We start from the raw sequence: 15,081 nt of genomic DNA on the forward strand, positions 1-15,081 counted from the left end.
TAAAACTTTTCAACAATCAAAAGAACACAAATATCGTATATATACGTTCTTCAATGTACCACCAAAATTGGCAGTCAAAAAAATCAGGAAATTTCGTGTCTCCAAGACTCTGCAGGTTGTGTATTTGACCTGGTGTACTTTAATTTAAAAACATGGAGTAAAATGATGATTTTAGCTTTAAGAAATCATGGTTACGATACCAAGTGTGCATGTGCGTATCGTCCAATTCTGCACAAAATGCATGCACAACATGCATAAATATCGCATATCATCCTTCTCTGTCTGTAAGCAGGTCAATCTCATAGCTCTGCATGCGTCACGAGGTAGTCAGAAATTTGCATAATCTATACATAAATCCAAAACATGACCAAAGCCGACTTTCAATAGATGCTGTTGAATGAAAAAAAAATGACATATTAAAATCATGCGAATGTGTTATATATAGGACGACTATATATATATATCACGGATTTTGGGGAGAGGGGGGACGGGAAGAACATAGCTGGGGCAAGATATGCTTGAAGGGGTAGTTCATCTTACAGTAACAACGAACTGATTAAACGTGATCTTTACCGGGCCTAGAGGAAGAACAGTTTCGAACTTATAGAGCTATACTGTAAAAATGTTTTATTCTATTATTTCTTTTGTTTAGTGAGAGAAGATCAATAGAAGATGATAAACTATAGAAATATATTGGTTATATACTTAGAACTGATATAGTAATATCAAGTAGGAATCACGTTAATTTAGGTTCGTCTATTTTGCTATAGAAACACCGAGGCAATATTAGGAATCTCTATTTCTGCTAATAAAATTAACATTTAACAATTTTGACACTACGAGCCGTCAATATACGCTAAACAAACTTCGGAAGCCCCGAAGAAGATGTAATTAAAAACTATTAAAACAGCGCGATTGCAAATATTAGCAACGACCTGATAATCCTTTAACGATAGCGTCGGGAACAGACAATGGAACAGGCGATGGCGTCAGTAAATACAATAAACCCTGGGAGAAAGCCTACACCAATTAAATGCTGATAATAAAAAAAATGATGGAATGGCTACAAACTGATTACGACCTGCAAGACAATGAGCTTTCAGATTATTCGTCTTCTAGTTCAAACCGGTTCAATCCAAGTTTTAAAGCCGGTTAGCATGACCTCGGTGTCGGCTGGTTACGGATCAATCAGCTCCAAATCTTATTTGTTTAGAGGTAAATAAACCCAGGGATAGGCATACGTTCTGGTACACTATTCCACGAAGATTAATCAATAGTCAATACCAGGTAACATTGTGATAATGACGCTGGTATGTATCGAAAACGACCACGACTTGAAAGGATTGTCACTGACTTTGTTTCGGAGAGCGCAAAGACGGATGCTTTTGTCTGGTCTCGCTGCTGTTTATACCCGCTTTACCCGCTTTAGTATTTCGTATTGAAAACTAATTTATTACCGTTGGGGAAATCTATGACTTATTCAATTATTTTTTTTTAATTAAAATATGTAAATTCCAATCTGATAATTATCTCGTTCGCCCAAAATATCAGTCATTTTTGCAAAACAGTTCATGAGGCCGTACAGGGTCATTAAAGATGGGAAGAACTCGATTTCCTGTTTAAAGGCGGATTTCCACTTACAGCGAAATCGTTCGCTAGCGAAATATTTGCATATTTTCTTTTGAATTGAGAACAGTCAAGTCGAACTAATTTATTTATGCTGCTAAAATTCAAAAGAAAACATGCAAGTATTTCGCTGGCGAACGATTTCGCTGTAAGTGGAAATCCGCCTTAATGTTGACAACAAATGTTGTTTTAGCTTTAGTTAACTATTTGCTAACAACTAGTAATCCAAGAATTGCGAGCAAGTTGTGGTAAAGGAACGACTGATGGGAGAAATGTGGTGTTTGCAACTTCATATTCTACCGGATGTCTAATTTTTTTATCATCGAAATCACTGGGTCGCTGTACCCGTCTTGACATGAATTGAATGAATCCGACCACACACGCCAGATGGCGATATTTGAATGGAAAAAATATTACTCTAAGACTAAGCAAACCCTGGCTTGCCCTGCTTTAGTAATCACACTAAAATAAAACTTAAAATAAAGAAGACAATAGCAGAGGTCATAATAAATGATCCGAGGACTGACTTTGTTGTCGTGTGATTTGAGGAGATGTCTAATGAGTTTCTAAATTAGTTTTTGCTAGGGAAAAGAACATACTTCACAGATAAGAATGGACTTGATCGAGGACCTAGGCAAAATTTATCAATAATACTATGGAGTGCGGTGACACACTGACACACACTACTAAGTTTTAACCAAAACAACAGTGGTAATTGTGGACAGTCCACGACTTGGTGATAAATGCCTTCATTTACCAATATCAAGTGGCACTTGTAATACTTTTTTAAAATTAGCGTCGAACTGTCAGCACTCTCACCGTTCTTAAGGCAACCGAGAATTTTTTTAAAACATTCAATATTGCGTTAGCATAACCAGTCTTCACTCTAAGTTCTTATTTTTCAATGTCCGAGGTCATAATTCACAATCGAACCATGGTCTTCACATTCAGTTCTTGTATTATTTTCTCAGCAGAGAGATTTTCTAATGCTTCAACTGAGCTGGCTATCGTTCATGATTTAGTTGAGCAATTTTGCATAGCCTTCAAGGGCAGAAAAGGAAATTAATCGAGCATCGAGGTGATTTGAAAGGGATTGAAAGGTGCATGGGTGAACGTGACTAAGAGAGTCAAATAACGACAAATCGTTCCATAATTAGAGACTTCATAAGTGTTTGTGGCATTTTTGATTTATGAATTGACAAAAAAAAATTGACAAAAAAAAAGAAATTATCGCTAAAATTGAATGAATTTCCAAAGCTTTGACGCATTTTAGTTATAGACGAAACAATAGTCAATACTTCTCACACATTGTTTATCGGTTTTTCGGCTTGAATAATTAATGCAAGCATGCCATGGGCTTCACATGATGTGATATTACGTCGGTTTTGGAAGAGTTGTTCGCAAATGATAATTTACTCTAATATACAGATGTATATTAGATAAAGATTAATTAATCAAAGAAATAAATCATCTCTGAGGATGAAATGGAATGTTTATTCATGACCCTATTAAAATGCCAGCCGGGTGGATTTTAATAGTTATAGAACCACATTGACATTGTCTCTCATGACTTTGGCAACACTCAAAACATAAATCGTATTGAGATATTGCCAACCACTTATTTAGTAATTTTTCATGATTAATGGTTGAACTATAAAGTTGAATATGGTAGGTACTCCAAAGAGGAACAGATGAAATTTTAATGATAACACTTTTTGTGATAAAAAAGGATTAAATATTCTGGTTTTAGGAGGATTAAACATAAATAATTTGTCTGGCAAACTTCTCCCACAACATATGGCAAAAAAATATACAGGATATATATATAGCTCTATTAATTTGAAACTGTTCTCATTATAAGTTGAAGAAAGCATTTTAAACCACACTCAGTATGTTAATGGATTAGGTAACAAAATTTATGAATTAGAGGCAGTGGTAAACTATAGTATTCTCTGGGTTTTCCCTTGATCTTTTCCACCAAGTCTCACTTTGATGTAAGGTGAATGTATTTCATTAAAGTGAGGCTTGGTGGTGAAGACATTAGCATAAAGGAAGCTCACTCATAAGTGCTATTGAGGAAGGGGTAAACAAGGAGCTATTTTACTGCAGTGGTCACAGAATCTCTGATTGCCCAGGTCAGTCATAATAAGGTAGAATTATACTTCAAAATACTCGGCTCAATTTACCAATGCAATGTCCTTTATTCACTCCTTAATTAAGGAGTGAATAAAGGACATTGCATTGTTAAATCTCGCCTCGTATTTCTCGTATAATTAATATTACACTGCAGGCTGCAAGCAGCCCTTGTATAATCTACAATTATCAATACTTTTGTCATAAAAACTTACCATCTGATAGTCATTGTCCAGGCTTGATAAGGTATCATCTGTCATGATGAATCCCACCATTAAGGCTTCGCATATCCATCTGTATATCATAGGTATAATAGGTATGGTAGGACACCTCTTTCGTGTTAATTTTCTTGTCTAAAACTTTGAAATTCACCACATTCGTATCTGATGCAACCGTATAAGGAACTTCATACTCCATGACACATGCAGGCTTATAGTCCTCAGGTAAACCAGAAGAGTCCATAGTTTGTATATGGCAGAGGAAGTCATGAGTTGAATCAGCTGGGGCTGTGGTATTCAGGAGAGGAAGGCTGTCAATTCGCCAAACAATTGATCTATACTCAGGCTCGTATCTTGCAGAACCTGTTGAGACCTCAATGGTAGTTAGTGGTCGATTCTTCCTGTTTCTCATCTTGATGGCTTTCTGGGAATTGGTTGAGGTGATGCTCTTCTCACCCCAGAATCGATTTTCCTTCATGAATAACTGCATCCATGCATCTGGTATTGAAAGTATAGACAAATATTCTTCCTCTCGTACCTCGCCAGTTTAGGATCACTGCAGAGCTTCACCTCTGCATGCAACTCTACCCTGCCATGTGTGTCGATAACCATTTCGCACTTCGCAAGTAGTGGAAGGGGTTTTACAGGTCGAACTCGGAACTGCATCACTTCAAAGGTGCAGGAATCTAGGGGGTGCAGCATGATAGAGCGATTCTGGTTGTAGATGCCGGAATTGACAGTGCTGTGGAAATCACATTCCTCCAACTTGATCCATTTGTGGACTCTTTGTGGCATCAATTCATCTCGGAGCCTTGTTTCTTCTTTGGATTTCATGTGGATGTCGTTCAACACCAACTCGCACTCAGCATCACCACTTATGAAGGCCCTGAGGTATATCCGTACCAGGATTCCGAGCATCAGGACAGAACCAGTTGCATCTATGAGAGCCGTGCATGTATCATGAACATTTATATACACAGCCTCTGTGTTATGGCTGATCCCTCGATCTCTGAATATTGGCAAGGATCTCATGGCATGTCGTACAACTTCAGTGAACTCTTGGATAACTGTGTGATTAGGTGAGGCTATCTTCAGTATAGGTGTGGTCCTTGCAATATACTGCACATTTTTCTTAGAAATCAGCTTATTCGTTTCTTTGTATTTAACATAAACAATCTTAATGGTGTGCATCTTGTTGCATTGATATTGCTGAAGCTTGGGTTTGGTTAGGTCATAGAAACACTGCAAGGAAACTTCTCGGAATGGTCCTGAAGGATCATGCTCATTGTAAACCTGTAGGATTGATCCACTGAGTTTGACGATAACAGGACGCCATTCCCTACCTCGGATCCGCCGCTTTGTGTCTGGATAGCGAAGTAGCATAGACCATGATGTACTTGTGGTTTTCACAGGGTATGCTGGTAGAGGTGAATTTAGAACATCTTCATCTGACTCCCCTGACGTTGCTCTGTCAACATCGCATTATTAACAACATGGGTTCCATTTGGATCTCCAGATGTTTCATTGGAAGATAGCGTGGATTTAATAGGAATGCCATTTGAATTCTTAGGCAATTTTGAAAACGAACTAATGCGATCGAGTTCTGAGTTGCTGAAGGGGTTTGTTGTCGTATCCTGAAGTCCCAAATTACCATCGGATTCATGAGTCGCAATTTCCCTCGAGGCATGACTTACAGTATCATCTCTTGACGAAGTCGTGTGAATTGTACCGATAGCATCATTCCCTCGTGTGCTTTCGAATCTCACCCAATCGCTTTCGCTGAAAAGTGGCCCCAAGATGCTATTGTTTGCTGTAGAGGCGTTTTGTTCGGGCGCCGGGACTTCACTTTTTGTATATTCAATATTTTGACTTGTGCTTGTTTCGTCGAACGAAATCCACTTATTGGATGCTGCACTCGCATATGGGTCTCGAATCTGGCTAAGATCGCTGCTTAGGTAACTTGTGTTCTGGTTAGCATCGCCAGATTTAGCTGATTTCGGTTGGTCTTTGTGGAAAGTTGCGTGTTCCGACTCTATATTGTTTATAAGCTTCTCCTCCGCTACTCTCGTCGCATCGTCGTCAGACTTGCTCGACTTCTCAACTAAATCCTCTTTGCCTTTGTCTTTGCTGCTGTTTGCCAACAATAATTCGTCCTCGCGATGTTGGGTTGTTCTATAATTCATTTGGGCAATAATTTATCTTAACCACAAATGCTCGTGTGTTTGCCTGTAGCAGACCGTTTCGCCGACCTGTCGCTAACCCGATATGCTTGCCTACGTTTGAACGGTATTATTTATCCAATCAACAAAGACAGCTGTGAAAGACGCTTAAATGCCGCAATGTAAATTAGAATTGAAGGCGTTCTTCCGTGCGCTGATCAGACTCGTCTTCGGGATGAAATTAGGACGCAGTGATACAGCTATTGCTCAATATCAGAGGTGCCAAGCGCCGCACGGGCATATCAAGCACAGATGGGAAAGATAATCTCGCATGTGCAAGCCAGTCAATCGAGAATGCCTGAAGGTATTCCAGGGGAATCCGGTGTTTAGGCTAATGGTATCATGCTGGTCTCTGGACCTGGTGAAGCGACGCTTCAAAACGCGGATTCACACCATTCGTATCGTTGTACAAAATCTGACAGAAAGCATATGGGATAAATACTATTTTGCTTCAACCAAGTTTTCCAAATGACAAAGTTAAAATGGTTTTCGGGTAATTACCGAGCAAGGAACGTTCTTCCCACAACGATAACCAAGAAAGTATACTAAATACTGCAGGTGATAATTTGACTTCATTGGCTATAAATGAGTTTCCATAGAATGAAGAGATGGGATTAAGGTTTAAGAAAATAAATTGTAGTTAATTTAATTCAACGTTCATGATTGGTGACAGATTAGTGGAGTTATACATACAGAATAAATCATTTATGAATTTCCAGAATGGCATAGGAAGATTATGGAATTCCAGGCCGGCATGAGTGGTCCAAGGACTAATGGCAGTATGAATGGATTCCTTACGTTTTTACTTCAAGATTAGGTGATAGACTGTTTCATATCAACTCTAATGCTTTGGAAAATTGTAGGTAATTCTAAGAATTCAGTTGGACACATATTGATGTGAAGATACACACGCAATCTCCTGCATGTGGTGTCCTGCAACCCCACGACACGACAGATGGTTTTGTTGCATTGTTGTCGTTAAATGATTTGAGAAAATGATTGAATGATTTGAGTCAATGTCCATTATCCAACTACATCAGCTACAAGTAACCTAGTATAAAACTAAACAAAAATGCCCATGAGACTAAAGATGTGCAGAAGATATTCGCCGTTTTCAAGTTGTTTTCTCACCGTTTCCACTTCCAGCGCCTCTAATCTCGACTTATTATTATGATCTGAGGATAGACGTGGTGACGTGATGCAGATGTGCTGACAGAAATTGACTAATATGATCCTGTACGGATAATGTGAACCTAATATCTTCTGATAGCAAGCCTTCGAAATACAAATGACTCATTGTCACACCGTGCCCCCTCTCATGCAAAGCAAATTTCTACTATGAAATCGATCTGATCATGTGGCGATTGGAGGAGATTACATGCCAGATCTTATCTTCGGTTAATGCATTTGATCCTAAATTTCCCACATAATTTTGTTTAAATTGTTTAAGACATGAATATTAAAAAGTCAATTATGCACTCAACTTGCAACTTCGGAAGCCAAAGTGAAAGTGACGTTGTAGAGCAGCGGAAGGATGCATTTAATAAGAATAAAGATGGCACAAAAACAAATTGACCTTTGTAAGTGACCGAATATAAGTTATTTTAGGCAATTATGACAAGAAGCTACTGAAAATAGAAATTGGGAAGATGTTGTCAGAGATGTTTTTGTGATGCACTTTGAATGCAGATCGGCGGGGGTGGTCATTCCACTCCTAACTCCGTACTTTTGATTGAAATGATAAGTATTTTAATAACTTGTCTAACAAAGATACATAATAATGCTCATTCAACAATGAGAACTAGTCTTAATATTTCCGGACTTGCTCATTAGTGATATTATAAGCATGAGTTTTGTCTTCGGTATTCCAGAAGCCCAGCACATGAGTTCAGATTATACTCCAGCAGGCAATTTCGCCCAGACCGTGCTGACTGAGTTGACAAACACAGCTGCATCCATTTGGTCAGACCTCTCAGTTCTAGAAACCGATATTTCTCGTGATAATATTGTAACGTATCTCTTTATTACTTTGAATAAAACTCTGGAGATATTTTCGCTCTGCAATATGTCACTCTTGCTCAAGGTTTCAAAGTCAAAAGGCCAAGGGCAAGTGAGCATAGTGCGATGATCTCAAACAGACAAACATATCAATTACAAACGATTCGCGAGTTTATCTTGTATCGAATGTCAATTGGACGTCTTCCTTTTTCCCAGTAAAAAATTTCGCAAATATTTTCAAACGTAATCAAGTATTGCTTTTTTCTTTAGAGGATACTTTCTGAGCATTTATTATAACTGGTGATAACCAGGAAAGCGAACTTATGCATATCGTTCGTGATGATGAAAACTATTGAATACTGAAATAGATTGATTGGAACAGCGAAGAGGTTCAAGCCATTGCGCGTGTCATTGCATGAAACGTTTATGCTAAGTTTGTCTGTATTAGTTACTTAACAAAATAAATTTATGAAAAATGCTATTGTATTAACATAAGAACTGAATTCCGTGAATTTATCGGGGAAACATCTTAAGAAAACGAAAAACTGATGCCGGTTTGACTTTGTTCCATTAGTATATCATTTAAACGAAGTTTGTGGAACAGGCTTGCAAGAGACACTGATCAAGAGACACTTTCGGAAGGAGTTAAACACAACTACTCAAGGAAAAGAAACTACTGAAGGTTGCAAAACCACACCTTTTGAGCAGCAACTCCACGGTGTGGTACATAAGTCAATCGCGTATATAGAAGCTTTTTTAACACTGGACAATGCAACACACATTCTTCAATTGAAGCCGGCCGTTCACTCAAGAAATTTTCAGTAAATAATGCTTTCCTGAGATTTATTTAAGTTGTGTTACGTCGAAAATACAATTAATTAGATTATAACATACATGCTAACACAGTAATCAACGAGAAGTATAAATTCATATCCCTTGAACTACATTCTTATATTCGCCAACGAGGTCGCCAATTTTCCAATCCGAGAGTAAGAAACATCACTTGGAAAAAAAACGATAACAGAATCCTCTGCACGCGACTTCTCCAGCAAACTGATTTGACCAGCAGATTGCTCTGACATAAGGAGTAGACCCAATAATCTTCAGCCATCTACAGAACTTTTGAATTGCCTTTTTTCCTCCCTTGCAAGCTCTAAAGCATTGAGTAAGCGTGCTACCTTGAACGATGGGCGTCAACAGTAAGCAGTAAAGGAGCAAATACACGAACCGTGGTTTCGTTGCCATCTGGAAAAGTGCATGTTTAATGACCAAATATATTAATCGTTCCTTTGCATACGGCTAAAACCAATGTCTATTATTTCAGTATAGTTTTATAGTTATGCAGATATTTTGCGGACTGAACTTTGAATGTTAGATCCTTGAAAAACAATCAAATATACTGAAGACCTGAAAATATGAAATACATGCAGACGTGGAAACATACCTTGCATATAGGTACTTAGCTTAGCTCTTTGTTCTTTTAAGACCTCTTTATTTCTTCAATTCCCTTCTTTTCTGAAGGGCTTCACAACCTACTTACATTATATATCCTAATACTACTCTATATATGTCACATGAGAAAGCTTAAACGGATGTAAAACTCAAACTTTTGCTGAAACGGATTCATGAGGATATTGTAAACTTTTGAGAGCACCGCCGGCCGATTAATTTTAAAGACAAAAGGATTGAAGTCTGCGGCAAAAATCTAAGTGCAAGCGGAGGGAAAACTTCAAACTGCATTTCTATATATAAGCAAAGTAAATCCTGACGCTTAGTTCACTTTATTTCAGGCTTCAATTTTCATAGGAAAATTTTCTGACTTCAATAAGCTAAGAATACGATTTCTAAAACAAACCACAAAAATGCCGCCCACAAGACCGGACGCTGTTTGACAACAGGCCTCCCGGATAGTGTGTGAGATAGTGTGCTTTTTCAAATTCCAGTCTGCAGACGTAAAAAAACTTAATATGTCCATATAGGTATACACGTGCAGTATTCCCCCGCAAACTCAAACTCCCAAGGGAAAAAGAAAAATTGTTCGAGTTAACCGGGGTTGGTGTTAAATTACGTTTATATTTCAACGTATATTGGATTGTCGCCGTTCATTCGTTTATTTGCCAAGGGCTGTTTTCAGTTTCCACTGTCGTGTTTTTCAAACGCACATATGCACGCACATAAAAGTCTAAATGCTTATATAAGCTATCTTTAAAAAAACGAAGTGAATAAATCGAAAGAACTTAGTTTTCCGCATAGTTTAGTATATATGTATTTGCTGACCTAGATGTTAAATAATAAAAATTTAAAACTTTTACGTGCGTGTACGTACGTGCTAAAACGCGGACAGTGGAAAGCAGCCTTAAAAAGTCCTGCTTGATATAATAATGAAATACTGATTTTTTAATTAGCGACACCATAAAAGTTAGCTGGACATTAAAGTTAACTGAAGTTAATGTTTTAAAATTTATAATCATTTATGCAATTATACACCGATTAAATTGTTTTTACTTTGATAGTTCCTATAGTAATGTATATACGCGGTGGCGGTATTTCTTCAATACGGTGTATTGGCGAACATTATAGTTTCAAGTTGTTAAAATGCTATCTTCTCACATTTTGAGGTTTGCAGATCTATGATTCGAAACCAAAGTTCGAGTTAAGCGGATATATTCGACCAAGGGAAAACAAAATTTGTTCGAATTAGCGAGGAGTTCGAGTTAAGCGAGTTCGAGTTAAGCGGAGTAAATAACTGTAAAGAACATTACCAAATCCAAAGGCAAAGGGGAATTGGATTTAGTTCGAGTTAGTGAGAAGTTCGAGTTAAGCGGAGTAAATAACTGTAAAGCCGGAACATTACCAAATCCAAAGGCAAAGGGGAATTGGATTTAGTTCGAGTTAGTGAGAAGTTCGAGTTAAGCGAGTTCGAGTTAAGCGGAGTAAATAACTGTAAAGAACATTACCAAATCCAAAGGCAAAGGGGAATTGGATTTAGTTCGAGTTAGTGAGACTGAGTTCGAGTTAAGCGAGTTCGAGTTAGCGAGGGACTACTGTAGTTTGAGGAATTGCTTCAAAAATCAATAAAAGACTGAACTGTCTCGAAAACGTAAAAAATCCTTTAACTTTGCGAGTGCAGTCTGCATGAACTGTACCAAGGCAGTCACTAATCAGTTTATACTAAACAGTAATATCAGTATATTTTACGAATTTACTAGTTTGCGCCAACTCAATAAATAAATAGAATAAATTCGCCTAACGGACTTCACCTGAATATATAACTGTTTAGTAAAAGGGCTCGCCTCCGTAAAGTTATCGCCTATTCAACTTGAGTTGTCTTTGTTATGGAATGCTGCGGTTTGAATTTTCGCTGGTTGATCAGTCAAACCTAGTACTAGTAGAAAGGCACAATATAACCAGGGAGCAGCGTGCCAGCGTCTTCAAAACTTAGCATTAAATGTGGTATAACAATTGCCTTCTCAAGGGAAGTGTTTTGTCTATTTTAGGCAGTTGTTACTTGTTATACCACATTTGATGCTAAGTTGTTTGAAGACGCTGCAAGGCTGCTCCCTGGTTATATTGTACCTTTCTACTTCTCTTTCTCAAGAGAAGTGTTTTGTCTATTTTAGACAGTTGTTATACCACACTTGATGCTACTAGTAGAAAGGTACAATATCTCAAATATTCCGTTAAAGCACCAATTTGAAATTTTTACCCGTTTAAACACTGATAGATCCCAAACAACAAATGCGATTGTACGAAGGCTTTCAGAAGAGAAGAAAAGTGAAATTCGCTCATCCTTCTTTGCTGTTAACTGTCGACCATCGTTTAGAGTTTTAAGCGATTATTAATCGTGACGTCACGGCAAGATGCTCCGTCGTATTCAGATTTCTGTGTAACATTTGCCTCGCTTTCGTGTTTTTGCATTTGATTTCGTGTTTTTCATCAGATACAATGAAAAGTTTACATTTTGAAAGTTTACAAATTAATTGCCAGTACATTAATTTTACAACAAGTATCAAAATATAAAAGTATAAAAGGACATTTTGTTGTTCATATTATTTTTTCTTAGATTTCATGTATTCTTTCTCAAGAAATTTGAATGCTTTCTCAGCATTTTGACGATCTCTTTCATGGGCCTGCTTCAACTCTTCTTCTGCATGGGGGAAAACACCTTCGCGAACAACTCTTTCAGTTTTCAACTGAACACTGCCATCACTCTGTACCCAGTGTGCAATAAATTGACGGTTGCCTGAGGCATCTGCAACTGGGTTGACTGCATACTCTTTCTTCTCAACGCCATCACCCTGCACTGTGATGGCTAAATCTGATGATTCGTGGAAATATAAGCTCCCCAATTGTTCTTCATTTTCCAACAAAATTACTTGAAGTCCTGTTGTGCTGTCAGCTGTTATTGTTGGAATCTAGAATGAAAATTTAAATTAGTGCTTCATTCAGCATGCGATGAGGTGAAATTAAATATGAATGGCCTGAAATCCACTAAGATTTACAGGTATTTAAATTTAAAAAAAAAGCAATAAAATGCATTGCAAGTTTTATACAAAACTTTTGCACAGATGAGTAAAATCATTAAATATTAGCAATAATATGAGCAAAAATTAAATACTACATTCATAGGTTTATCTGAGAGATTTTGAGTTAATTTATTTGTACAAGTCTTGTTCTGCTTCCTGCTGTTATAAAGAATACAGTTATATTATTTGAAAACAACACTCAATTATTGCTTACCTTTATGTTGGGGCTGATTTTAATCGAAATCTTCGAACTTTTCACAATTTCTAGAGTTCCAGATACGAGCTCAGCAGACATAGTTAGAACCAGATCTTGACATTTTTCGATCAAAACATTTGCCGCTTTCTTCTTCAAAACAAACTGACAATTTGTACAATCGCCAACGTAAACACGAGTACTCATGCCTTCAGGTTCCAAATCAATAGTTTGATCGTGTTTTCCCACTATTTCACACTGTGGTCGTGTGCCTAACTTCAAAATCCCTTGAATTCCAACCTGTTTTTTCTCCGCCATCGTGAAAAATCCAAGTTGTTGTCAATAAATCTTAGGTAATATTTATATTTAAATATTACCGGCATTTTGCACCGAACGTAATCCCGTATAATGATAACTTGAAATAAATATATTCTATATATGTATTTCAAACTGCTTAAATGTAACGAAATGCGCAGCAATTTATATCAAAATTGATATAAATTACCTTAAAAACATTTGAATCCCTTCGATTACAATTTACAAATTGTATTTGGCGGTTATAAGAGTACAAAAACATATGTCATTCGCGGCCAGCTTCAGACGAGCGCAAATTGAATTTAAAAGCATTATTTTGGACAAATTAGCAAATAAATAAAAATTTTCTATGACATACCTCTATATCCTCGCTGTATTGTTGCTTAAACGCGGCAAGAATAGACAAATTTGCAGTAAATTTCGAGGAAAATTCAAACTTGACAACTTTCAATTTCTCATAAAAGGGCTTTTAATTTTTCCCGCCAAACGTCCAAAGATGCAAACCCGAGTCCAGACTGGGACCGAAACGATTAAAGGATACTTTGTGTAAGCTTCCTTATAAAAGAGATAATGAGATTGTAGATGGTAATTGGTAAATGATGGAAGTGCGCATTTGTACCATATAGACAACCATTGTAGATTTGTACGTACACCCAGCACTCAGACAAGATAGATATTGACTCAAACAGAAGTATATTCAATAATTTAATAGGTTCCATTTATATTACTCCAACGTTACAGTTCAGAAAGCATGTACAATTTAAAATATATTATATGTCTTTACGTAAGAATATGAGCTGAGATTTTATACTTACTTACATGGAATGTATGTATTAACAATTTACAAACGAATATGATCTGTTTCTTTGAAAATTGCATCTGACTATGTGGACCTGCTTTAAAAATACATTTAATATACAAGTCAGAAATAAATTACCACTTCCCAATATTATAGTTATTGTTTATATCTAACTACTTACATACAGTTTTCTAAATTCGCGATTTTCTATCTACATGTATATTTACAAAGTTTGAATAAAAATTTGAAAGGCTGAACATGTACAAAACTATCAATGCAAGCTTTCTTTTCTAACCCTGCCCATACGGGCTTTTAAGAGCTTAATTGTTCCAAATAGTTTTAATTCCTATTTCATAACAATTCCTTAGCTTTTTTTCTCAATAAATACAGGATATGACTGCGGGTGTTTGTGAATGGAACATGGCCAAAATTGTTGATGAGTGAGCGATAACCACCTCTAGAGTAGCAGTAGCTACCACCATGGATCAATGCCATTGCAAAGAGCAAGGGCTGAATTTAGGCTATTCAAGCCAGTGTTTGTACAAGGGTGATATTGCTGTCTTGATTATGGCGTTACGACGGGAAGCCTTGTCGATACGCGTTCTGGGGAGAATGGACTAGGGACAGCCAGATCAAGCATAAGCGTCAGCGAGTAATGAAGTGCCTTGTAAAATAAGAGGAATTTATAAGCACCTTATTAGATGATATGAATTAATACAATCCTTATGTATTATACCTGTTCATATCGTAATTTCAACTCCTCGACTTTTTGTTGCTGCAGACGGTAGTCTGAGATTGAACAGCAACCCTTGAGCTTTGTGACTTGTGAAGTGAGTTCACTCAGAGAGCCGTATTTCATATTGATGTGATGTTGTAACGTCTGAAAAAAATATTATTTACCACCACATTTGAGATATCTTCTGCAGTTAGTTTAGACACAAACCACGACAGCTTATTATAGAATACTACCTACACTGGACCACCACGTTTGAGATATCTTTTTCAGGTAATTCAGACACAAACCACGACAGCTTATTATAGACAACCTAAACTG

At 37.1% G+C, this 15,081-nt stretch overlaps 2 protein-coding genes and 1 long non-coding RNA gene across 3 annotated transcripts in view; all 3 read right to left on the minus strand.

Annotated features, from left to right (window-relative positions):
- Window positions 1-345: 345 nt before the first annotated feature.
- LOC114525743 lies at window positions 346-4,478 on the minus strand. Its single transcript, XR_003687246.1, has 2 exons — window positions 3,975-4,478; window positions 346-390 (listed from the first exon to the last, which is right to left on the minus strand). It is a non-coding gene; the product is annotated as an uncharacterized LOC114525743 (long non-coding RNA).
- A 7,601-nt stretch (window positions 4,479-12,079) lies between these two features.
- On the minus strand, window positions 12,080-13,256 carry LOC114525742. Its single transcript, XM_028547161.1, has 2 exons — window positions 12,935-13,256; window positions 12,080-12,609 (listed from the first exon to the last, which is right to left on the minus strand). Exons 1-2 carry the CDS (start codon window positions 13,229-13,231, stop codon window positions 12,244-12,246), a joined length of 663 nt encoding a protein of 220 aa, XP_028402962.1. The 5' UTR covers window positions 13,232-13,256; the 3' UTR covers window positions 12,080-12,243.
- Window positions 13,257-14,189: 933 nt separating this feature from the next.
- Window positions 14,190-15,081, minus strand: part of LOC114525681 (nesprin-1-like) — a 46,315-nt gene continuing 45,423 nt past the window's right edge. Inside the window, exons 52-53 of the mRNA XM_028547087.1 lie at window positions 14,764-14,907; window positions 14,190-14,691 (exon numbers count right to left, since the gene is read on the minus strand). Of these exons, the coding sequence (XP_028402888.1) occupies window positions 14,593-14,691; window positions 14,764-14,907 (243 nt within the window). The 3' untranslated portion in view covers window positions 14,190-14,592. The remainder of the gene's footprint in view (window positions 14,692-14,763; window positions 14,908-15,081) is intronic.

Source organism: Dendronephthya gigantea, unplaced genomic scaffold, assembly GCF_004324835.1.
Source record: "Dendronephthya gigantea isolate DGI-Jeju-01 unplaced genomic scaffold, DenGig_1.0 000035F, whole genome shotgun sequence".
NCBI classification, from domain to species: Eukaryota; Metazoa; Cnidaria; class Anthozoa; order Malacalcyonacea; family Nephtheidae; genus Dendronephthya; species Dendronephthya gigantea.